At 38.1% G+C, this 23851-nt stretch overlaps 2 protein-coding genes across 8 annotated transcripts in view; one reads left to right on the top strand and one right to left on the bottom strand.

Moving 5' to 3' along the window:
- Window positions 1–1131: 1131 nt before the first annotated feature.
- klhl17 (kelch-like family member 17) lies at window positions 1132–16404 on the bottom strand. Of its 6 annotated transcripts, none has more exons than XM_083570331.1 (13): window positions 16195–16398; window positions 11878–12139; window positions 11450–11515; window positions 11048–11169; window positions 9111–9332; window positions 7087–7203; window positions 6734–6947; window positions 6498–6642; window positions 6176–6343; window positions 5114–5202; window positions 4782–4855; window positions 4197–4378; window positions 1132–2942 (listed from the first exon to the last, which is right to left on the bottom strand). In XM_083570331.1, exons 1-13 carry the CDS (start codon window positions 16369–16371, stop codon window positions 2714–2716), a joined length of 2067 nt encoding a protein of 688 aa, XP_083426457.1. In that variant the 5' UTR covers window positions 16372–16398; the 3' UTR covers window positions 1132–2713. The 6 variants fall into 6 exon arrangements, with proteins under 6 accessions (XP_083426457.1, XP_083426455.1, XP_083426456.1 ...); XM_083570329.1 differs by lacking the exon at window positions 16195–16398 and adding an exon at window positions 15408–15690; XM_083570330.1 differs by lacking the exon at window positions 16195–16398 and adding an exon at window positions 15420–15689.
- A 2656-nt stretch (window positions 16405–19060) lies between these two features.
- noc2l (NOC2-like nucleolar associated transcriptional repressor) overlaps window positions 19061–23851 on the top strand; it is a 35432-nt gene continuing 30641 nt past the window's right edge. For both annotated transcript variants that reach the window (XM_083569850.1, XM_083569849.1), the window contains exons 1-4: window positions 19061–19211; window positions 20625–20750; window positions 21874–22057; window positions 23154–23261. In XM_083569850.1, the coding sequence (XP_083425976.1) occupies window positions 19192–19211; window positions 20625–20750; window positions 21874–22057; window positions 23154–23261 (438 nt within the window). In that variant the 5' untranslated portion in view covers window positions 19061–19191. The remainder of the gene's footprint in view (window positions 19212–20624; window positions 20751–21873; window positions 22058–23153; window positions 23262–23851) is intronic.

The raw sequence follows: 23851 nt of genomic DNA, 5'->3' as shown, positions 1-23851 counted from the left end.
ATTTGCAAATCATTTAATTCTGTTTTTTATTAACATTTTATACAGTGTCCCAATCTTTTTGAAATTACGGTTGTTTTATATGAAGGTCTGTAGTATATAGACTGGATCTGATCAGAAGTTTGGTACTAAGGACTGAGTTGAAAAACCTGAGGTCATTTAGCCTGTGCTGCGTATAAAAGCCTGCGGTCGCCTGCCCAGGCTGTAAAGTCATCAAAGTTGCTCAAATCAGCAAACAGTGAGAGACTACTAAATAGTAGACGTGCTCAGAGGCATGCTGCTGGACCCAACACTTTCCTCCCCACTTTATAGACATACATTCAGCCCCCACCTACAATTAACACCCACCAGCAGGGGTTAATGCACCAGGACTCCCTCCTGCTCTCTCCATGTAAGCAACTTCCGCAGAGTGAAGGTCCCATGTTATTCCTATTAGACACACTGTCTAAGAGTCTAACAGTGTAAGAGCTCACAGGTGTGCATGTCGTGTAACTAAAGTCATGGAGGGTAAAGTGAGAATGCTCAGCTGTCTGTGTGGATCAGTCAAAGAGCAAGAGGACACATTGATACTGTAGAGCACTAAACCATTCCTGCAGATGGCCATGCAGCCTTGGCCACCGCATTACTCTTAATGTAATCATATCTTCCTTAAACTAGGGTTAGTGAGGGTAAATCTCACACTTATACCCATTTAGCCTGTAACTGTTCCTCTATTATTAGTGATTAAAGGGTGAATATGTAAATTCAATTAGCCCTTTCATGTGTATCATTTGTGTGTCTGTCAACAAGGAACAAAAAGACTAGGGGGATTTCAGAGCAGAAACAGTAAAGTTTTTCTGTCAATCAATTTAAAATGTTAAGTTTTTCTAATAAATATAATTATAAAAGAAATAAATAAACAGAAAGATGTAATATAATCAGCAATAGTTTTTAGATTTGAGAATTTAATAATAATTGTATAATATGATATGAAAGGAATAATACAAATATTAATGGTCTATATTATTATTATTATTATTATTATTATTATTATTATTATTATTATTATTATTATTTAATCAACAGGTTTCAGGCTAAATAACAAATATACATTTCTTCCCAAAACATTTAAGAAAATAGCATAAATCATTCACATTACATTTGAAAACAGCTTTATTTTGTTTTGTACAGTAGTATATTGCTCCAACAATAGTGCAAAAAAATAATTAAGTTCCTTTCATAAATAAAAAGTCATTATAAATAAACAACCACAACACAATAAAACTAAATGAACTGAAAAAAAAGAGCTTTGTTTACATACACATTGCACATGTGAATATGGAAATCTGTTTATATACATAGTTTTTTTCCCCTTTGGGTTGGTAATCCTGGGGGAAAACATGTCTGGTTTGACCAGGACGCTGTCACTCGCACAGAAAGTGATAGTCCCTCTCATAGTCCCTGCGTATAAGCTTCTTCTGACCTAGCATGGGTTTGTTCAAGAACACAAATCCTTTCACAAAGGAAAAAAAAAAGGTTGTAACTTCTTAGAAGTTATGCTACATATTTTGTAATCCAGTAAAAGTGTATGCAACATTGGGTGAGGGTTTTGCAATCTGCATCCTCTCTATCTCAATTCCTATCTCTGAATCCTTCAACTCAAGCATTCTCTTCTAAAGAAAGATGCATTGGTAGTTAATACCCATGACATCTCTGCAGAACATTCAGTACACACTGTAACCAGCTCAACCCCTATGGTGCAGAGGATTGAATGTTCTGAAATGCAATATATACACAAATGAGCGAATCCTACAGAAGGGAAGGAAAAAGAAATGTGAGGTAATGTGAGGTTGTAGGTCACATCCACTTTCAGTATGGCTATACCCTTTAATAAAGAGGCCATTTTGACTCCAAAGTCTTCCATTGTTACGGTAAAATTTCAGAGTCATACAATAATTTCTCAAGGCTTCAGATACATGGCTATGAACATAAAATAATTAAAGAAAACAAACTCAGACAGTCTCGACTACTTATCTACTTTCATCTACCATTTCTGATATGAAAATATCAGATTTTTTATGCCCGCCAAGTGGACACTCCACATAAAACATCTCTAAATTAGTGTCATATATGTTTATATATTACATTTAGTAAAATAAATAAGAAAATATATTCAACGTGTACTTCTCAGTGAATTCTCTGGTCAGTATTTTCAGCATGTTTAGATCATAGTTAATATTCAACACTGTAAGTCTCTCTGCTTGTGTGCGTCCATGCACAATGGTGAAATGTGGCAGCGTTGTACATCACTGCCACCTAGTGTGGCACAGCAGCACTACAATATTTTATTCTGCCAAGACAAAATTTCAGTAAACATGCATGGCAGAATCGAAGAACTACATTCCTAAGTGAAATCTTTCTTTTTAATATTATTGCAATATCATGATTTACAACCCCCCCTAATTTTTTTTATACATTACAGTATACATCATGTACAAGTGAATTCAAAATGGCAGAGAGACTCTGCACTTTCAAGCATTGTGGTGGAAGGTGCAGGGTGAGGAGGGCAGGAGTCTGTAGGCTTCACTTTTCTAGATTTACTCAACCCGTTTTACCTTTCTTCATCTGTGCTATGGTCCATAGACGACTTCTCTCCCACCAGAGCTCACACTGAGCAGTTGCGCCTCTTGGCCACGCAGGGCAGGCCGCTGGAGCTCAGCCGGGTCTTTACCCTTTGTCAAAGGCTGGTGGAGGACACGGAGAGCGTGGGCGAGGAGGGTGGAGGGAAGTTGAGCAGCTCCAGAACGGCCACTCCGACACTGCTGCGGCGCGTGAACATGCACGACGCCGCCACCCACTTATTGCTGCGCGGGTTGTACTTCTCGATTGAATTCAGGCTGGAGCTGCCATCGTTTCCGCCAACAGCATAGAGCCAGCCGTCCATGGCCACTAGATCATGAGTACTCCTGAAGAAGATAAGAATATAAAAAAATGTCCTACTATACAGAATATAATGAATTCATAAAAGGTAGGTGGTGCACTTTTTTGTTCCAAATTGCCTCAAGGTGGAAATGCATGTGAATGGTGCTCCATACAGGTGTCCCATCCAGTTATGGATGCATAACTCTGACCTAAGGCTAAAATACACCAATTAGGCAAAACCACCTGCCTAATATTGTGTTGGTCCCCCTTTTGCTGCAGAAACAATTCTGGCCCATCGAGCATTAACAGCATTAACTTCTACAGAAATTAACAGTAGCTCATCTGTTTAATCGGACTACAAATGCATTAATGAGCCTTGGCCACCCATGACCCTGTAGCTGGTTCACCCTTCCTTGCACCACTTTTGATAGATACCACTGCAGACCAGGAACACTCTACAAGAGCTGCAGTTTTGGAGATGCTCTGACTTAGTCGTCTAGCCATCACAATTTGGTTCTTGTCAAACTCACTCAAATCCTTACGCTTCCCATTTTCCTGCTTCCAACATATCATTGAGGACAAAATGTTCATTTGCTTCCTAATATAGTCCACCCACTAACAGGTGCCACGACAAAGAGATAATCAGGGACATTCTTTCACCTGTCATAATGTTATGCCTGATCGTGAATACATTTTTATCTCAGTCTATAATCATGGGCTAAAATTACTCAGTTGGCAGTAAGATTGAAACAGAACATCAGAGTGTCAATGTGTGACTTTTCAGAAACACTCATTCAGGAACCAGTGCCAGGTTTACCACCTGGGATATCATTCCAGGAACCTTTTTAGTACCTGCTCGGGAGTACACTAGAATTGTGCGAAACTCGGATATACTATAGTTGAGATTGCTGTACTGAACATTACTAAACGATTCAAATATTATCTTCAGAGAATGACCCACCAAGCATTTTATTAACCCCTGTTTAGCTAACACATGGCATGACCAGCAAATATTTGTGATGCTTGATTTTTTACAAAAGTGACAGTTTCAACATTACAAGTCTGTTCTATAAGAAGGTTTAGTTGCTGTAAGAGAAGCTAGCAGCAAGAACAAAAGATAGAAAAGCTGAAACTGTGCTTTGTGCAACTGTGTTTAAAAGCTTGAGCCATTAGCTGCTATAATTTAGTCTCACCTCACTGACACCCATTTCTTTCTACAGTTTGTGATTTTTTAAGGAGCAGTACAGATTACACAATACACAGCCCTCACACAGACGTTCAGTGAGGCAGCTGCTTACCTGCGGATGTTCATCGGGGCCACTCCTTCCCATGTGTTGGTTTTGGGGTTGTACCGCTCCACTGAGTTCAGGCAGCTGGTTCCATCGTTTCCTCCAGCAACATAGAGCATTCCCTCCAGTACAGCAACACCAGCACTGCTCCTCCGGCTTAGCATGTTCGCTATGGCAGTCCACGCATTACTCTAATGACAGAAAAATAACTTCGCACTATTCATTGACTTAGTGGTAATAGTTAAAAAGTCTACTAAACAAAAGCACTCTGAATTATTTAGCACTGGCTGCTGCCTTATGAAAATGACCAGGTCAGAGCTACCTGTACTTTCTTCCAACTGGGGCTTATTTTTCAACCAGAAAAATATCAATAAGTCAAAGTCAAAGCAGCTAGCTAGATCCAATGCATGGGCGAAATGTTTACAGTGACATGACCATAGTCTAGAAATGCTTAAAATAACAAAATAAATAAAACTGAAATCCGATAAATGTAAATTTGAAGTCATATTTTTCTTTATTTGTATTTTCTGTATTTGATAATACTTTATAATTGTTTTTTTGTTTTTTTACAGTAAATAAAAGGAAGTACAGTACCTGTGGATCATATTTCTCCACAGTGGCAAGGTGTGAGGAGCTATCGTATCCACCGACTGCATAGAGACTGCCGTCTGAAAACAGATGAGTTATGCTTCTGTTGATAAGAATTTTAAAGTGAATGATGCGTTCATGCACTAGCAGCCATCTGAAATTAAACCTGTAAAACGTATTTCACAAATTTCACACAAAAATGACAGGTCTTGTCTTGCCAAGTGAATCAGTCCCACTTCACAGTAATGCTGATGATTACGAGTCTTGCCATTCACAACCATACAGATTAAATCGTTCTGCAGTAGATCACACAGTGTGTTTTCCAAAGAAGATCTCACCCAGTGTAGCCACTCTCACATATCTTCTCCTAGTGCTCATGGCAGCAATGGAGGTCCAGGTGCCGGTTAGTGGGTCATACCTCTCAGCACTAGAGGATTGAAGAAGAAAAGCAAAAAAAAAGTGTTTATAATTGACAATGAAATATTACTGGATGCAGCGAAAGAAAATAAATAATACATTCCTTTAAAGCACTGACATACTACTCTATTATCTATTAAGTTCCCATTTTAGTCCGCATTTGCTAGTATAATTACCTTCACACCTAGGAAATTTTTTTTTTTGAAACATGGCGTAGTTGATTTTCCAATCATTCCAATCATTAGTTAAGTCGCTCAGAGATGTTGGGAAAAGAGTCCTGGAGCACAGTCTGCATCCCAGGTCATTACAAAGGTATTCAAGGCTCTGTACAGGCCACTCATTTATTTACATTTACATTTATTGTTTTTAATATATGTAAATCATGTAAAAACAACTGAGGCAGCTTGGTGGTTCTGGGAACTGTAAGCACAACCTTACGATCAGAAGTCTAATATCTTAACCACTGAGCTTTTACTACTCTTAAGTTCTTCCACTTCAGCCTTAGCAACTAATTCTAGTGCAGGGAAATTGTAATCCTTCAGAATACACTGATCCTATACAATTGTGTGCTTCCAACTTTGTGGCAACAGTTTTTGTCACAGACCTTCAATCATATAGTATACAGTACATTACAAGTAAAATAATTCATTATATGTTACTAGTTATATGTTTTACTAGTTTTGTAGAACATCCCAGGAATGCAGCAAATTATATTAAGTGGAAACCCCTGGCCAACATTACTTTCAATGGTGACCCAAAGCTTTACATGTCTATATTATGTGCAGCAAAAAATTTAAGACTACGTAAAGACTGTTTAAACTACGGAACATGTTTTTTTCATATAAATTATCAAAGAAAAGGAAATAATAGCAAGTTGCAAAAGACAGATACTGTAGACAAACAGGTAGATCTTTTATTTAATGAGCTTTGTCATGTGGTTTATTACCTACTGTCTTCTTTTCCAACCCTTGAGGATACATTACCTGTTAAGACAAGATGCACCATCATAGCCCCCAGCTGCATACAGCAGGCCATGAAGCACTGCCACACCCAGACAGCTCCTCCTTGTACCCATAGATACTTCTGGTTGCCAGCCATTGGTAACGGGATCATATGATTCAACAGTGGCCAAGTCAGAAGTTCCATCATACCTGACGTCAAGAAAGTGAAGGTTAAATTTAACAGAATTTATATCAGTGGGAAAGAATTCAATAAAAATTGTAAAAGCCAGTGATGTGCTAACACAAGCACGGGATGTGCTCCAAGAATAACAGAAGATGCATGTTAGATACAGAGGCTTCTTACCCGCCTACAGCATACAGCTTATTCCCAATAGCAGCAACTCCGACTCGTGCCCGGCGTGTAGACATAGACGCCACCATGTGCCAGCGGTCTGTCCTGGTGTCGTAGGCCTCACAGTCTCCGTGTATAGCAAAGAGACTGCCACCACCTAGCAGGGATTACAGTGGATTGCTTAAATGACTATCAACTAGAAGCTGGCGCAGAATAAAAAACCTGAAAATGCATTTTGATGTACTGACCCACAGCGAACAACACAGGGCTGGCACCCTCGCAGCGACGGGGCCGAGTGCGACAGTTACTCAACACGCCTCTCTGCTCGGGCATCAGGTGATACTTTAGCGCCTCTATCAGCAGATCTTTACACTCCGAGTGGTGGCGCACCAGCAGCTCCGTGTCCACATTACTCATCAGGAAGTCCCGTGTCAGCAATGGCAGACGCACACATTTCATTAGCTAAAAAAAAATGTTGCACAGTGTGTAAGATTAAAGCAAACAGTGGGTGGGAGCCAGTGATCTAATGAATTATATATATTATATACACAGTGTATATGTTGTGCTGTTTAGTATAATTGATGGGCAGAAATATACTTACTCTGGGTACATGCTGCCTTCGTCCATCAATATCGTGTTTGACCCAGCTCAGTACGGCCCTGTACACTTCCTCCTCTGATGGAACGTTTAAATTGTCACTAGAGATTAGGTCCAGCACCTGCAGCACACACAAACACACACATGTCAGTAAACAGTATTATTTTGTTTGTATCTGTATATATACTGTATGTTTGGTGTAAAAAAAAAAATTGGGGGTTTCTAAAGCCTTAAATCTTGGCACATGTCACAGCTGAGTGGGCACATGGATAAATTGCATACTGCTGCAGTGATACAAACCACCAATTCCTACTGTGAAAAACACAGGGAGAACACAAAACAAGACAGCAATTGCAAAAAAATAATAAAAAAAATAAAAAACAACTAGCAGAGCCCTGTTCATCAACTACTGTCAGTCATGGAAAATCACCAACCTTTAAAAGAGATTTTTTTTCGAAAGGATTTCAGGTAACAGCCTTTCAGTGTGATCGTGACAGAGCTCAACTAAGCAAAATGACCACAAGATAAATTATTTGAAAGATTGATGATAGGCAAGCACTGTATAATAGACAACAGGCAAATAATTTATTTAAATGTGAAATTTTTTTTTATTATTAATTCATGACACCTAAAAGAATCAGGGTACTGATATGGCATAGGATTTGTGTCGAGGTTCACAAGTGTTACACTACTGTGATGACCCCAGTGATGACTGGCAGAGATCTGAGCTTCTCCTTCGTATAATTGCATGTTATTGCTCACTTCCCTTACTTCATCTGGGGACAAGAGAACAGGAAGCAGTACAGCAAATATTATTTGTCAACAGACACTTCCTTGTTTACTGAAACTTCACTTTTCTATGTGTTACTTATTACTGACATCAGTCACTGGCTATAACAGATCTATACATACACAATATTGTTAATTCGTGTTTATTCTTTACTATACCATCATTTGTAGTTAGATATTCTTGTCAGGTGGGAGAATTTTGACCACATCACATCTTACAATAACAAGGAAGCTTGTGCATCCTCTCCTGGAGAGCCTCAATTCCTCTCAGTCTATTTAAAGAAGTGATGCATCCTTAATGAGGGCACACTTCAATTGATTTCAGGGTCATGTTCTGAAAAGATGTAGGAATGAGGTGTCGAATAGAGAAGGGGCCTTTAAAATGTAAAATGAATTTCAGGGGCCTTTATTACAGATTTATTGTATTTGAATGCGTACAGTAATACTTTATTTATTATGACGTTTTGGATTTCTGCTTCTGAACTTCCACTGACTAAACACATTAGTTCCATAGTGACATGATTTGTTTAAGCCAATTCCTTTCAAGGGATGGCTGAAGCAAGCTAAAAACTGTACGAATTCAATATAATAAATATAGCACTATAATAACTGTTGGGTTTGATTTTCACCACAGTAACTAATTTAAAAAATACAAGGACCTTCTGGCTACTTTTACTGTTGTAACAATATTCACCTTGCAATCCTTCTACAATCTATATTTCTTCACTTAAACAAGGAGACCAAACCTATTCCCGCATGCCTGCGCACAAAACAAGCTCATGAAGGTTTACATGGGATGAAGTGGAAGATCTCGAGTGGCCTCAGAGATATAGCTGACCTCAACTCTGGGATAAAATGGCACTGATGTAGGCCTCTTCACCCTAAATCATCACCTGACTTAAGTTATGCTTTGTGGCTGAATGAGCACAGATCACCATAACCACACTTCAGAATCCAATGGAACAGCTTGCCAGAAGAGTGGACATTATTATAACATCAAATAGGAACTTAATGTGGAATGCAATATTCAAAAAGAACATAAAAATCTCATGGTCAGGTGTCCACAAAATTTTATCTATTGACAAAAACTGACAAAAAAAGGACAATTATATAAATAGGTTGATAATTACATTTATGCTCATGTAGTAAAACATTGGTGACTACAACACCTGTGGGATTGTGTTGCTCATGCTGAACCCTGAACAATATAATTGGACAATCTTTGCATTCCGTTCTCACCTGTTTAAGCGGCAGTAGCATAAACTCCTCTGTCTTGGACACCTCCACAAAGTGCTGAAGGACATATTTGTGGGCCGACTTAAGCAGGTCACTGCAGGAGTGTGTGTCAGCAAAGCCACGAATTCCCAAGCAGTTAGAAGGGTCCAGCTGACTGAGCAGGAACTTGCAGCAGGCGTCTCTCACTCCGTTCAGTTGCAGGAGGCTGGCGGCAGGGAGCAGCGTCTTCACACACACAATTAAGAACCATGAAGCTTAGCCATACTTAAGATATACTGTACATTACAATCTTTCTCTAGGATCATTGTAGGGCTTGATTTATTAAAGCCCTGTCCAGTCCAGACATGCCAATAAGATCTGTTTCTGGTGAGCCAATCACAAATAAATAGCAAAGAAGGATAGTCACTCACATCTGGCATTTTCATGTTTCTTCAGTGGCTTTTCAATCACATTTGTAATCACATTTTAAGATTAAAATGCCAGATCTGCAAAAGCAACCAACTCTGACTTCAAAATCATTTTCCAAAAAGTGTTTGTTTTTCCTTATCTCTCAAGTGCCTACTTTTGTGCATGCTGAAATCAGTTACTGTGAAGCCTCTTCTTAAATATTCACAGGGTTTCAATAGCCAGAAGAGAGAAGTAGCCAAAGCAAAATGTGAGTATAACTCATTATTCTGGAAAAGAAGCACAAATGAGATCCAAGGGATGAACAAACCTTTGGTCTGAAAGATTCAACTAAACCTTTCAGACCAAAAGTTTGTTCATCCCTTGGATTTCGTTTGTGCCTCTTTTCCAGAATAATACAGTGTTTGTGTGGTTCCAAGATGTGTCTATTTGCATACAACTGTTTGTATAGAAGTTCCTGGACCTTACATTGTTTCGAAATTGCACATAGTGTAAAGAACCATGGAGGTCCATAAGGCCTAAATATAATGATGCATTTTTTTTACTTTTAGAAAAGCCTATTCTTATATTTCTTATGGTGGGGTCCATCTTCATGAATTCATAAAAAAATATATACTATTTTTTATTTTATTTTTTTGATAATCCTCAAAATATTTTTGAAATACAGGTAGTCCCCGACTTACGATGAAAATTCGTTACAATGACACCAGAGTAACTTGGAAATATAGTAACTCGAGACATGGTTGAGCCCACCCAGGGGTCTTAAAGAATGGTGATCAGTATGGGGTAGTATACTGTAATTTGTTAATAATTTAACAAATCACAGCAATTATTTAGCAAAACAGAGTAAATTACATTGCCGTATAATCTTTACAGTATATATGTTTGTGGCACTGGGCACGTACATGAGCGCCGGTTCGAGGGAGGGCGAATCGTGCTGTGCGCTCTGTTTCGGTGTCTAGCGAAGCCGATAAAAAGAGAGACAAGAGTTAAAACTGGGCTTTGAAATTCCAAAAACACAGAAAAAAATACATGCTCTAACACCAATACAACTAAAATCTTTCGACCGCTAGTGAGAGTAAGGCATTTCACAAATCAGTACATCCTGGCAGCGTCCGAATCGATCGTACAGCTTATACGCTGTTACGTTTGCTTGCCACATGAAATTTTTAATATTTAAAATTTGGTTATATCGCTATCGTTATCATAATATTAAAAGGAAAGTCGAGCCACTGCAAATCGGGGACTACCTGTACACATGGGGAAAATATGAGATTTTGTATAAAGCACTTACCCATGTCCAATTTCATATATTTGCTCACTTATAATAGTGTAGACTCTTGAATATGAAATTAATTCATTAAATGTAGAAAATATTGAACGAATATTTACAAACTTTCAAACCTTCTGTTTATTAAAATCCCAGATTTTCAATGTGGTTTCAGACTTTTACACATGACTTTATTTCACAATACTGATAACATATTTCCTAGATTTACACATGCTTTGCCGTACCAGACAACCTTAAGCTGTACCTGCACATTGCCTTCCCCGACTACTATCTCAGCAGTGTAGGCATACTGCACCAACTGCTCCAGTGCCTGTGGATCTATGTCATGCAGTGTCACATGGGTCTGCCTGCTCTCTGACATCTCATCTGCGCACACGCACACACACACACACAAATATGAAAGTTGCAGATTTGACATAAAAGAAAGGTCATGTTAACAGGGGGTTAGGAAGCATGCTGATAATAAAGTCTGACATTTGAGTTAAATTAAGCAACTTGAACAAAACAAGGTGTGTTTATCAAATCAGGCTACCCAGCCACAAAGGTGTCTCATTCACATTTACATTGTCCCCTCTGAGCTCCTAAATTGGTGTATGGTAAGATCAGAACAGTAATGTTCTATTGTCCTCTATGTTCTGAGACGTACCATCACACTCTAGCTTGAGGGGCAGAGGTGATGAGGACAAATAGGAAACACATGACACCTGCTGACCTAAGACCGGAAAAGGGAAAAGAATACACATGGAAAACACTGGCCAATGAGAAACGAAGTGAAACGGGAAGCGATTCAATAGGGCATTGAACAAATTTAGCTCCAAGACAAAGAGCAACAGTACTTTTAAATATAATGATGCTGACAAACAATATATATTTATAATAGAAATCTGGGATTTTATGTTTTGTTACACATTGAATTAATTTTAAATGCACTTATGGTTAACTCAGATGGGACAAATAAAAAAAAACAAACAAAGCCTAAACAAAACATTTAGCCGATATATTGTTTGCACCACTTATTTTAAATAGATTCTTATATTGTTTGAGTTTGATGAGATGGTAAAGATGATCACCTACTAGTAAACATGGCATGGAAATAAGGGCTGCAGGACGCTAGCACCACTTTGTGGGCTTTGATCTCCTTGTTGGCCACATGCAGCACGATGTCGCAGAGCAAGCCCCGTTGCCGCATTCTGTTCATGGACACGAAGGAGTCGTGGTAGTGGCGTTTTGAGTTGTGCGAGATGCTGTGGCCATCGCGGTTTAGCAGTTGCATGCCTCCCTCCATCATGGCGCTGCGCTCTGAGGCCTGCTGCTGCCTGAGCCTCAGTCTCAGCAACTGTACACAAGAACACCGCAAAATGTATGCAGGAGAATACGACCAGTGAATATTAATAACTCAAACAACTACTGTATAATCATTTCATAAAGCAATAAGTCCATTAGTCAGAGGTGGGAAGTAACGGAGTACAAATACTTCGTTACTGTACTTAAGTAGATTTTTCTGGTCCTGACCCTCACTCACCACAGATGTAGACTAGTTCACGAAGTTTAGAATCAGCAGGCAGGAGGCAGTAAGAAGTTTGGGGTTAATGTGGATGAGACAGAGGGAATCAGTGATGTAAACATGACTGAGAACAGACACATTCCTGATCATCATCATCTTTTCTCTGCTTGTGTTCTATATGTGGATCTTCAGCCTGGATTCATTCATTAGGTAACAACATTTTTAATTAGTTTTGTATTAAAATATATATATATATATATATATATATATATATATATATATATATATATATATATATTTGGCTGTCAAAATTAAAATTATTGTAAACGGCACTAAATGTTATTAACGCGCCATCAATTCAGCATTTCTGTTTTTACCATTTTTATTAAAAAAATTTAAATTCATAAAAAATTTTCTAAATATAAAAGAGGCGAAATTAAAACCTTCGGAAAAAAATACATTTTTTCTACTACGTCCTTTCTTTACTTAGATGTAAAATAAATTATAAAATATATAAAAAATATTTTTAATCAGTAAACTTTTGTTTTATTTATGCGCCAAGTCTCAAATCAAACAGAAAATCCGCCATTTTTTACACAATTAACCCTCTAGGTGGCGTTTTGTGGGTTTTTCCCTCATAATGGCGACACAAACAACTTTTTACTTAAGTACATGTCAGAGCCAAGACTTCTTTACTTTCACTTGAGTAAAAAAGTTTAATCAGTACTTCAACTTTTACCCGAGTATTTTAAAACATGTGTATCTGTACTTCTACTTAAGTAAAGGATGTGTGTACTTTTGCCACCTCTGCCATTAGTGAAGCACAAGGAATTTCTTATGGCCATGTGGACAGGTCTAGTGCACTTGTATGATGTGATGAAATGGGACACACCCTATTTTCCCAAGTAGCACATGGATGTTGCACATTACGTTACAGAACCAGCAAAGTATGAGCCTTTGAGTTACAGCCTTAATATCAAACCTTCATTAGTGTCCAGGAGGGTTATGGATGGGTGAAGGGGGATTCGGTCTTAAATTCTGAGCTAAATTAAATATATATTAGGCAAATCTCAAACCTGAGGAAAAAGAATTACAATTAGATAACCTCTGATAGGCTGAATCAGTTATGCATGCATGCATTTTTATTCTATTACATTCTTTTGCATGATTTATAGTCATTGTATTTTAAAAGGATTAAAATTATTATTCTACGAACAATTCCTATTAATTCTACAGTGGCATAAAAAAACAAGGATAACATTTTTTTGAATGTACAACCAGTCCCTAAAAGCTCATTAGAGATTATTACAAAAAACAAGACAGAAAAGACTTGCGTGACCATGTTCATACATCAGTATGTGTATATATCGCATGGCTTCCAAGGAGATAAATGTTTGAGTGTGCTTGGGCCGTGGGCACTTTCATTCTATTACCCAACAGTAAGTGGTTCCCCCACTGCCACCTTTCACTCCGTGAAGAACAGATTTGCCATAGTTTATGAAAATGAGCTCATCAGAGCTGCTGCACAACCCAAGTGCCTTTATAAATTAGCAGCACTTCATATTTTAAATGACCGCTTATTGTTGATTGTGCGGGAAAAATGTACATGAAACGTTTCTATTCAGAAACCTGAGGCTCGACATGTGCTGTAGACTAAAACAATCCTGTAAAGATAATAGGGTAATAGAAAGTTAATACAAAAAAAGCAGGAGATACCTGAGGACAACTTATAACAGCAGAAATGAAGAAACGCTTCTGAAAATGCAATTGCCCATTTTAAACACATTTACTGATGTGTGACCACATTGAGCTGCAGCAATATCTCATTCAAAGCCTACAACAAACAAGAAATTCACCTTCAAATTGTTCACAATCTTTAAAGTCTGTATGTAAGTTGTATGTTGTACGCTGAAAAAGGCTACATCTACGTCTTTCAGGGTAACTGTTGAAACACAAGATATTTATGGCTATTTATAAATTGACATTACACCGATTATTAGCTCTTTAAACAGTACAGGTTAGGTTGGGATGAACTTCGGCTAAAGCAGCCATATTCCAGGTTCAGGTTGTTGCGGATAAAAAAGGAACAAGGAAATTCTCAGGTATATGTGGTTTGAATGGTTTAGAAGGATTTTCACTGAAACTGCAAAATCACATTTAAATCAACAGAGGGCACTAAACTAATAAACTGCTCCTTTAACACATTTGCACAGAGAATAATGAGCCAGCAACAATGAATTCCTGTAGGACAAATCAAACAGGAGTATAAAAAAAAGCAGCTGCACAAAAGCATTTCATAAATGTTTACTTCCAAATAGGTTCATCGGTTGTATATTCTGGCCAGTTCAAGACTTCACTGAGGATTGCGAATAAACTTCATGTAGTCGAACGTCAGCGTCATGCACAGCCGCCTTAAATGACCTGTTAACAGCAGGTCTGAGGATAGATAGAGGTGAGCACACCAGTGGTAATGATGTTGCTTGACGTAAGAGCATCACTGTGACTGAGTAATGAACATGGAGCAAGAACGGTGTTGCTGAGTGACCTGTACGCCTCTTTAGTCCACCCTAACGTACCCCTTTGTTAAACAAAGAGCTGAAGCAAACCAAACAAACCTTTTACATTTATGGTCTAAGCTGGCGAGGGAAAAAAACAGCCCGCCTTAGTGGTTCTTCTGCAACCAAGACAACATGATGAAATGCTTTACCCTGAAAAGACCATCATCACCCAATCAATCACACAGACTAAGTACACTGTGTGTATTCTCCCTCGTTACCATGCCAATCCCCCATCCTTGTAGACACCACCACCCGTCTGTCTGACTCAGCATCCTGAGTCACATCCCAAACAGCAGATGTGATGACAAAATGCAGATTTGCTGCATGCATCTTCTGCAAGTCTGATCAGAACAGCTGGTCGTTTTAGATGCGAGATTATAGCATTTTATACATATAGAGAGCGCCTACAGTGTATGTTTCTCAACAATGCACACTCCCAGCACTGCTCTGGAAAATGACTGAGCATCATCTGCTCACCTCATGCTCATGCACCCCCCTTCTGATTCACACACAGGATCCCCCTTCAAGCTCTGCTTTCTTACCTGGAACCACACACACACACACACACACTCTTCTGCTCCTTTGCTTGGAAATGAAATCAGACAGACTCGATCCCTCGAGTGATCCCTGCAGACCGACTGAACCACGGCATCCAGATCCAGAACCAGTCTGCGCTGTTTGGATGTTGTGACGTAAATGCAGCCGCACGAGTGCCGCGCGCTGACGTCATAATTTAAGGACGCGCGTGGCTCGAATGTTTGTGTAGACATATTTATAACCAAACTGACCTGTTTACTAAGAAATCAGTACCGATTTATTTCCTCAATGATAATATATTTTATATCTCACAACATGTAGATCGAAAAATATAGATATTAATGTTTGAAATGGGTCCACCTTAAAAGTGTACAGGCAATGAAAATCTGTATGTGTTGGGGCTTTAAATCCAGACTGGGGCTTTTATGTAGTGTGTGTACAGATTAACTGCATTGTCTGGTCCTTTGGATGTGGTGTTTCCTATACATTTTATTTTTTAGCTTTTTTATATGACCATGATATTAAGCAAGTACCAGTTCGCCAGTAGCAGCTTTTTTAATGCAGTTAGCTACCCGGCTAGCTATGACTCCTGTTCTGTCTAGAGACTGTCAACGCTGGAACAAAGGAAAGGCGCTGAGAGACATTTAGTTGTGAGATTAGATTTTAGACCCTCGTGTGTTTTACTCCAGCGCAATGTCATGCTTCATTTTCCTCCATCCAAAATACAACCAGATAAAACTGCGCTGCTGTGTGCGTTTGTTCCTGTATTCAGGAGCTCAGGGCACAACTCACCTGAGCACGCCGCCTGGGTCTGAATGACAGCGACTGCTTCTTTTTGTGGAAAGCTCTCTCCAGTTTTACCAGCTGCCGCGAGCTGTGTTGGAGCAAATCTTCTTCTCCTTTAAGCTGAACGTGTACACGGGACGAGAAAATAAATAGACGTACATGTGTTTTAACGACTAGTAGCATCCAAACACTAAGCTCACTCTCTCGGGTTGCCAGATCTGCGCGTAGAATAACGTATATCCAGATAGATAAGATAAGATAAGATAAGATAAGATAAGATAAGATAAGATAAGATAAGATAGATAGATAGATAGATAGATAGATAGATAGATAGATAGATAGATAGATAGATAGATAGATAGATAGATAGATAGATAGATAGATAGATATGATCCATCCATAGATAGATAGATAGATAGATAGATAGATAGATAGATAGATAGATAGATAGATAGATAGATAGATAGATAGATAGATAGATAGATAGATAGATAGATAGATATGATCCATCCATAGATAGATAGATAGATAGATAGATAGATAGATAGATAGATAGATAGACAGACAGACAGACAGACAGACAGACAGACAGACAGACAGACAGACAGACAGATAGATAGATAGATAGATAGATAGATAGATAGATAGATAGATAGATAGATAGATAGATAGATAGATAGATAGATAGATAGGCAAAGTGACTGGTCACTGTTGGTTTTTGCAGCACTCACATCACACCATGGATAGATAGATAAATAGATGGATGGATCATCCATCCTTCCATCATCCATCTATCTATCTATCTATCTATCTATCTATCTATCTATCTATCTATCTATCTATCTATCTATCTATCTATCTATCTATCTATCTATCTATCGATCGATCGATCGATCGATCGATCGATCGATCGATGGATGGATCGATGATGGAAAGGGAAAGCCAGCAGCCAGTTCACAGACATACGTAAAAGAACAAGCAATATGGAGTAGAATGTTAAATTAAAAGATCACAACAATTCGAAAAAGGGTAAATTATTATTTAAAAAAGATAAAAACAGACTGTTTACAATAGTGTATTCAGGTGGTAATCTGAGAACTTCACATCAAGGTGCATCAACGAGGTAAAATTTTGCAAAATATAAATATATTGTTTCTATGTCCATTAGGATTGTTTACTGCATACAGGAGGGAACTTGACTAACTGTACACAAGATGCACCAGGAAGTTATAATAATAAATAGAGAGAATGAAATTACATGATCATATCAGTGCCATTAGGTTGACAACCTAAGAGACTGTAGCGTGAGGTGCATTGATGGGATTGTAACAAATTAACATTATGGTTAATAAATACAGAACAGAGCAGAATGTATACTATATGTAAAGGTTACTGCATTGTATTTGTATCCAGTATTTCAAATTAGATATCCTGTATTTTAAATGATGCACAAAAAGTGGTTAATTCACTATTACATTAATGATTACAACATGCATGTCATAAATGGATGTGTAAATAAGGTTTACATATGAGAAAGTATTAACAGGGACGAACTTGTTTGAAGGTCAACTCAAATGTAGCAGGAAACAAATAGAAATACATGTTGTCATAAGTTCATCTGCCTCACAGCATCAGGGTTTTTCCTGGCTTAGGGGTTCGAATCCTGCCCACCAGTTCGCATGTTCGGGGTTTCTTTTCTGTCCAAGCATAGAAAATGCATTATAGGTGAATGTGTGTGATTGTGCTCTGCAGTGAGTTGGCATCCCATCTAGGGTGACCCCCACAACTGTGTACTATAACCTGTAAATAAAATGGATACAAATGATTTGATTTATACACATTGTTTGCAAAAAACAAGTGATTATACCACAAGCACAGTTGATTATTAGTCAATACAAGCTATAACATTGATGTTAGGTTAATCTTAATGCACTAATCCTATACATTATTTTATGTACAGCAGCAGATCATACATAAGAACTGGTACAATCAATACTCCACATAATCTAAGACTAATCTTCTTCTTCTTCTTTCGGCTGCTCCCATTAGGGGTCACCACAGCGGATCATCCGTCTCCATACCCCCCTGTTCTCTACATCTGCCTCTTTCAACCCAACTACCTGCATGTCTTCCCTCACCACATCCATAAACCTCCTCCTTGGTCTTCCTCTTTTCCTCCTTCCTGGTGGCTCCATCCTCAGCATTCTTCTACTGATATACCCCATGTCCCTCCTCTGCACATGTCCAAACCATCTCAATCTCGCCTCCCTCACCTTGTCTCCAAAAAGTCCTACATGCGCTGTCCTTCTAAAAAACTAATTTCTAATCCTGTCCATCCTTGTCACTCCCAACGTAAACCTCAGCATCTTCAGCTCTGCTACTTCCAGCTCCACCTCCTGTCTTTTACTCAATGTCACAACTATTGTTGTAGGTGACAGGGAAATAATCCTTCATGAAATTGTAAATTGTTGCTTTATAACATACACCCCAAAATCCTAATTTATCACTTTGACTAAAACGACTTGAACCTTTAGTTAGGCTGTGTAAACTAGTCCTAATGCATTCATGTAGTCATGTACAGAGCTATTGCTTCAGCATGCAAACGAATGCAAAATGCTCACACCACAAACAAATCATCCACTATGGAGCTCTCAAGTGGTCTTTCATTGAAAATATGCGCCTGGCAACACAGCCCTCCTTTCAGTTTTACAGCTGGAAAGCGCAGACAAACGAAATAATTTTCTGGTTGTATGTCACGCCTACAGCTTTAAGTTTAACACAATAAAACTCTTTCCATACACTTTATTAAAACAACCTTATTGCGTTATTTAGGAAGAATTAGAAAACATATAGCTTAAAATAGTGCAGGCTTCTGATCTGTTACGCGTGTGATATTTCTTTAGGCTTTCAGTCTGGCGACGAAATTAAACATGACACATAAGATCAACAGACCTTCGCGGTGCATTGTGGGCAGTGCGTCCAGAAGCACGTTTGGGATCCAGCATGGCAGGAAAGACCAAGAGGTATCTTAAAAAATGCGATGTTTCTTGTATCGTTGTAACAGTGTAAATAATTCGTTTGGTGGTGTTGTTAGGAAATAGTGGGACTTTATAGAATATTGAGCTGATTGATTAAAGCAAGAGCTTGATTTAGTATGTAGTAATGTTTAACGTTAGAGCTAGGAGGGCTAAATGCTACAAGGCAGTATTTAAAGCTTAGATTACAGTTATGTTAATGTATTTCATAGTGCGCCGCTCAAAAGCATCTCAAAAGCTTTACATTATAACACTGAATTAGATTCAGTGTTGCTTGTAATAGTGGTTCATTGAAATACAGAAAAACTCTATGGCTAGTTACAGCCTTTTACACAACCAGACAAAAGTTTTCCTTTAGTGGTTTTCCTTTATTTTGATTATTTTTCAACATTGTACAATAATACCGAAGACATCAATTGACGATGAACCCAAACACACCTCTAGGTTATGTAAGAGTTATTTGTCCAAGAAGGAGAGCGATTGAATGCTGCATCTGATCACCCTGCTTCCACAATCAACCGATCTAAATCCTGCTGAGTTTGTTTGAGATGAGTTGGACTGGAGAGTGAAGGAAAAGCAGCCAACACGCACTCAACACCTCTGGGAACTCCTTAAGGTTGTTGAAAACTATTCCAGGTGACAACCTCATGAGGCTGGCTGAGGGAATGGCAAGAGTGTGCACAGCTGTAATCAAAGTAAAAGAATATAAAACATATTCTGGGTTGTTTATGTTTTTGTTGACGACATGATTCAAATTCAGCCTCATGAGGGAGTCTCCTGGAATGGTTTTCTAACACTGAGTTTTTATGGAAGTTGAGTACTTATTGGAGTGCTTATGGAAGTTGTTTTTCCATCATTCACTGATTCAACTCCTTCTAAACCATCTCAACTGGCTATAGATCGGGTGATTGTGGAAGTCAGGTGATCTGATGCAGAGCTCCATCACTCTCCTTCTTGGAGGAATAGCTCTTAGATAACCTTGAGGTGTGTTTGGGGTCATTGTTTTGTTAGTAAACAAATGATGGTCTCATTGTGTTCTTTTGTATTTTGTATGTCTTCAGTATAAACGTACAATTTTGATAACAAAACGAAAAAAAAAAACACTGAATGAGAAGGTATGTCCAAACCTTTGTCTAGTAGTGTAAGTTCATGAATGTAATGTGGTCTTAAAATTAGGGTTCATCTGCACTGATTTATACTGTTTCTACAGTTCAAAGTAATGCACTACTCACTGACTTTATTCTGTCATTACTCATTGCACATGATGTCTGTTAAACCTAGTAATAAACAAGCTGAAAATGGGACCTGAACTGTATAAAGTAGCTACAATCTGGTTATGAATTCTGTAACCATAAAAATCAAATGCTCCCTTTTATACAGTGTCATTGTTTTGTGTCCTAGAAAATTGGAGGACCTGAGCGTAGATGAATTTTTGAAGTCTGGATTTGACTCTCTTGATGAGAGTGAATCTGAAGATGAAGCACCAGACCTGGACAATGGAACCAAGGCCTCTGTGTTCCAAGACAAGTAAGCATGTTTTGAATTATGGTTGGGGTGGTATGGAGACGGATGATCCGCTGTGGCGACCCCTAATGGGAGCAGCCGGAAGAAGAAGAAGAAGAAGAAGAAGAAGAAGTTCTATAGAATATGAATTTTCACAAGTTGACAAAACAACAACTAATTATGAATAGTGATGACATGCAGAAAAAAATAAAACCTTCAATGTACAGTATTTTTCTCGACCCCCTTTCTGTAATGATCAACACTCAGCAGGGGATTGCTTGTGTAAAAATTAAACACTGATTAAACACTGACTGCAGGTCAGAGTTGAATTTCTGAATTTACCTCACCGAGCAGCATACAAAATGAAAAGTATACTTTAGATGTAAACTGAGTTTGAATGACATTCAAGATATTTAAGTATTCTATATTTACAGGGGACTACTATTTATTTATTAAAATACACTATACATACACATGCATACACGCACCCTGTATGGGCAAAAGGGCAAAACCTGGCTATAAGTTTTATATGCTTTTTAAACATTCCATTCCACATGTAGTCCCTATTTGCTGTCATAATACACGTTTGATTCTGAAGTAGGGTGAGGAGACCTGGGGTGCAGTCAGCATTCTAATTTATCCCAAAAGTGTTCAGTAGGGTTGAGGTCAGAACTCTATATCAGATGACTAAAGGTCTTTCACTCCAACTCATATAAACCATTTATATGAGGAGCTAGCTTTGTGGCATAGTCATATTTTTTTTTGGTAACAGTTTTGGGTCTCCCAGTTCAAGTGAAGTTAAAATGTAATGCTGCCTTGTCCAGAGACATTCTGTACAATTGTATGCCTCCACCTTTGAGGTAAAAGTTTGGGGAGGAACGACATATGACTGGAAAAGACAGGTGTTTCAATACTGTGTCAGGTGTGACCTTTTTACCGAAATGTAGTCTTTTGTCAAGCGAAACCTTTTTTTTGTTGTTGTTGTTGTTGTTGTGTGAATAGCTGCTAACTACCTTTCTCTGTTTCATTCATGATTTACTCGTTTGGCATATAATCAAAATTTTAATCTATGCCTTTCTATCTCTCTCTCTTTCTTGCCCCCCCCCCCTTTTTTTTATGCTTACTTGTTTGCTTATTTATTTTAAAGAAATCTCAAAAGGAAGGGCAAAGCATCTGAACACAAAGACCAGCTCTCAAAGCTTAAGGACAGTGATCCAGAGTTCTACAGGTTTTTACAAGACAACGACCAGACGCTGCTGAATTTTAATGACACGGATAGCTCAGATGATGATGAGGAAGAGAAATATCACCAGCTCCCATCTGAACTGGAGGTACATCCTTATTTACAAAACGGCAGTGCTTTGGAAACAAAAACAGTACACTGGGAATATAGTGTTTGGTTCTGTACATATAATTTACGTACACTTGGGTTTAATATTTGATCTCAAACTCATTTATACATATTTTGTCACCATGTATTTATTTTGGCCAGTCAGTTATTGCATCAACGACTTTTCTAGTTAACTCAGCCAAGACATCAGAAGTAATTGTAGACCTCTAAAAGTATGTCAGTTTGTCAGTAATTTTCATATTATTTATTTTTATGCAAATATAACAAGCTTGGGACCACATACACATGGCAATAATCAACAAACTGGTACAAATGAATACCAACCTATGAGCAACTATTGAACTGAAAGATTTGACTATGCTCAGAAATCAAGAAATGTGCAAGGAGGTAAGGGCAGATAGGGGGTATCAAGTGCACAAGTGTGGAAAGAGAGTGCAGCAACAAACACCATGGCCTGAAAGAAGCCCATGTCCCTTGACCAGCATAATTAAAAGCCAGATGGAACTTTGCCTTTTGGAGGAGTATTTACTGGGCTAATGAAACAATGTCCATCATGATCAGTGTTATGTATTGAGGCTTTTCTGTAGACCACCAACCCACCTGTGAAGCATTGAGGTGGTGGCATCATTTTTATATTTACATTTTTTGAAAGGGGAGTTTAGAAAATGGATTGCATCATCTAGAAATACTAGAACAAACCCTAAGAGAAGTTAAAACTTAGTTGCTAGTCGATCTTCCGGCAGGACAGGGATAAACCAAAACCTCAATTGTTTACCTACGATAATATACTGATAATTCATTATTAGCTATTAATATATAATTATGAACTTTCTTTTTAATAAGAAATATTATAACCTGAAACGGGTGAAATTGTAAAAATTAAGTTTGATTTAGCCAAGATGTGTACAAATGTCTGGCATCTGTATAGAGTATTTTCACTGATGGTATATTCCCAATGTTTGTAGTCATTTATGATAATGTAGTAATCCAAGTATATCCCAGGACCGTCAGTCTTTTTTATTATATTTAGTACCAGTAAAAACCCACTGTGACTGAACAGTTCATTGTGATTTTAGGATGCCAGCTCGGGTGAGGAGGTGGATGAGAAAAAGGACAAGAAATCTGCAAAAAAGGCGACGAAAGTCACAGCTAAGATGATTGAGAAATGGAAAACAGAGCTTAAGGTAACATTTGTATTAATTCTAATGTGTTTGAAATTTCCTCTTGGAAGTTTTTTTCATCTTATTTTAATATCATGCATTTGCTGGATACAGTTGAGGACACTGTCACCTTTTATTGCTAAAAGGAAAATCCCATCCTGTAACATTAAATAGGATTTAAGAGTTAATATTACATCATTTGTGATGTGCTGCTGACGGTGTTTTTTTTGTGATTCTTGTGAGAACATGATGGTTGTGTCACTCTGCCATCACAGGGTGACATTGCTAGTACAGTTACAATGGCATTTAATAGACGTAAGGAGGTTCGAGAATGTCAGGTTTCACTGTTCACTCCTTCTGTTCCCACTCTCTATTTTTCAGCCTGTCTAGTCAATTATTTGAGTTGATGAGGAGTGCATCAACTCACATTAGAGTGAAATAATTTTTATTATAGAAAACGGAGGTCGACAGATAGTGGATTTTACAGATCAGCTAGGTTAGATATTACAATCCATGTAAAATAGTACTGAATCATGAAAATGTGCTAAATTAAATAAATATGAATATATGAATGAAGAAATAACATTTTATAATGAATACATTATAAATAATAA

Source organism: Silurus aristotelis, assembly GCF_946808225.1.
Source record: "Silurus aristotelis genome assembly, chromosome: 19".
Classification (NCBI taxonomy): Eukaryota; Metazoa; Chordata; class Actinopteri; order Siluriformes; family Siluridae; genus Silurus; species Silurus aristotelis.
The sequence above is the reverse complement of the archived record's forward strand: the minus strand, read 5'-3'. Positions and strand labels throughout refer to the sequence as shown.

What these genes read in the sequence shown, in the direction of transcription:
- klhl17 (XM_083570329.1), bottom strand. Translation starts at nt 15,635, where the DNA reads ATGTCTACACAAACATTCGAGCCACGCGCGTCCTTAAATTATGACGTC. An exon ending in CCTCAAGCTAGAGTGTGATG is followed by an intron (nt 11,170 to 11,449) that starts GTACGTCTCAGA and finishes GCGTGTGCGCAG; the next exon opens with ATGAGATGTCAGAGAGCAGG. An exon ending in AAGCTGTATGCTGTAGGCGG is followed by an intron (nt 6,344 to 6,497) that starts GTAAGAAGCCTC and finishes TCTTGACGTCAG; the next exon opens with GTATGATGGAACTTCTGACT.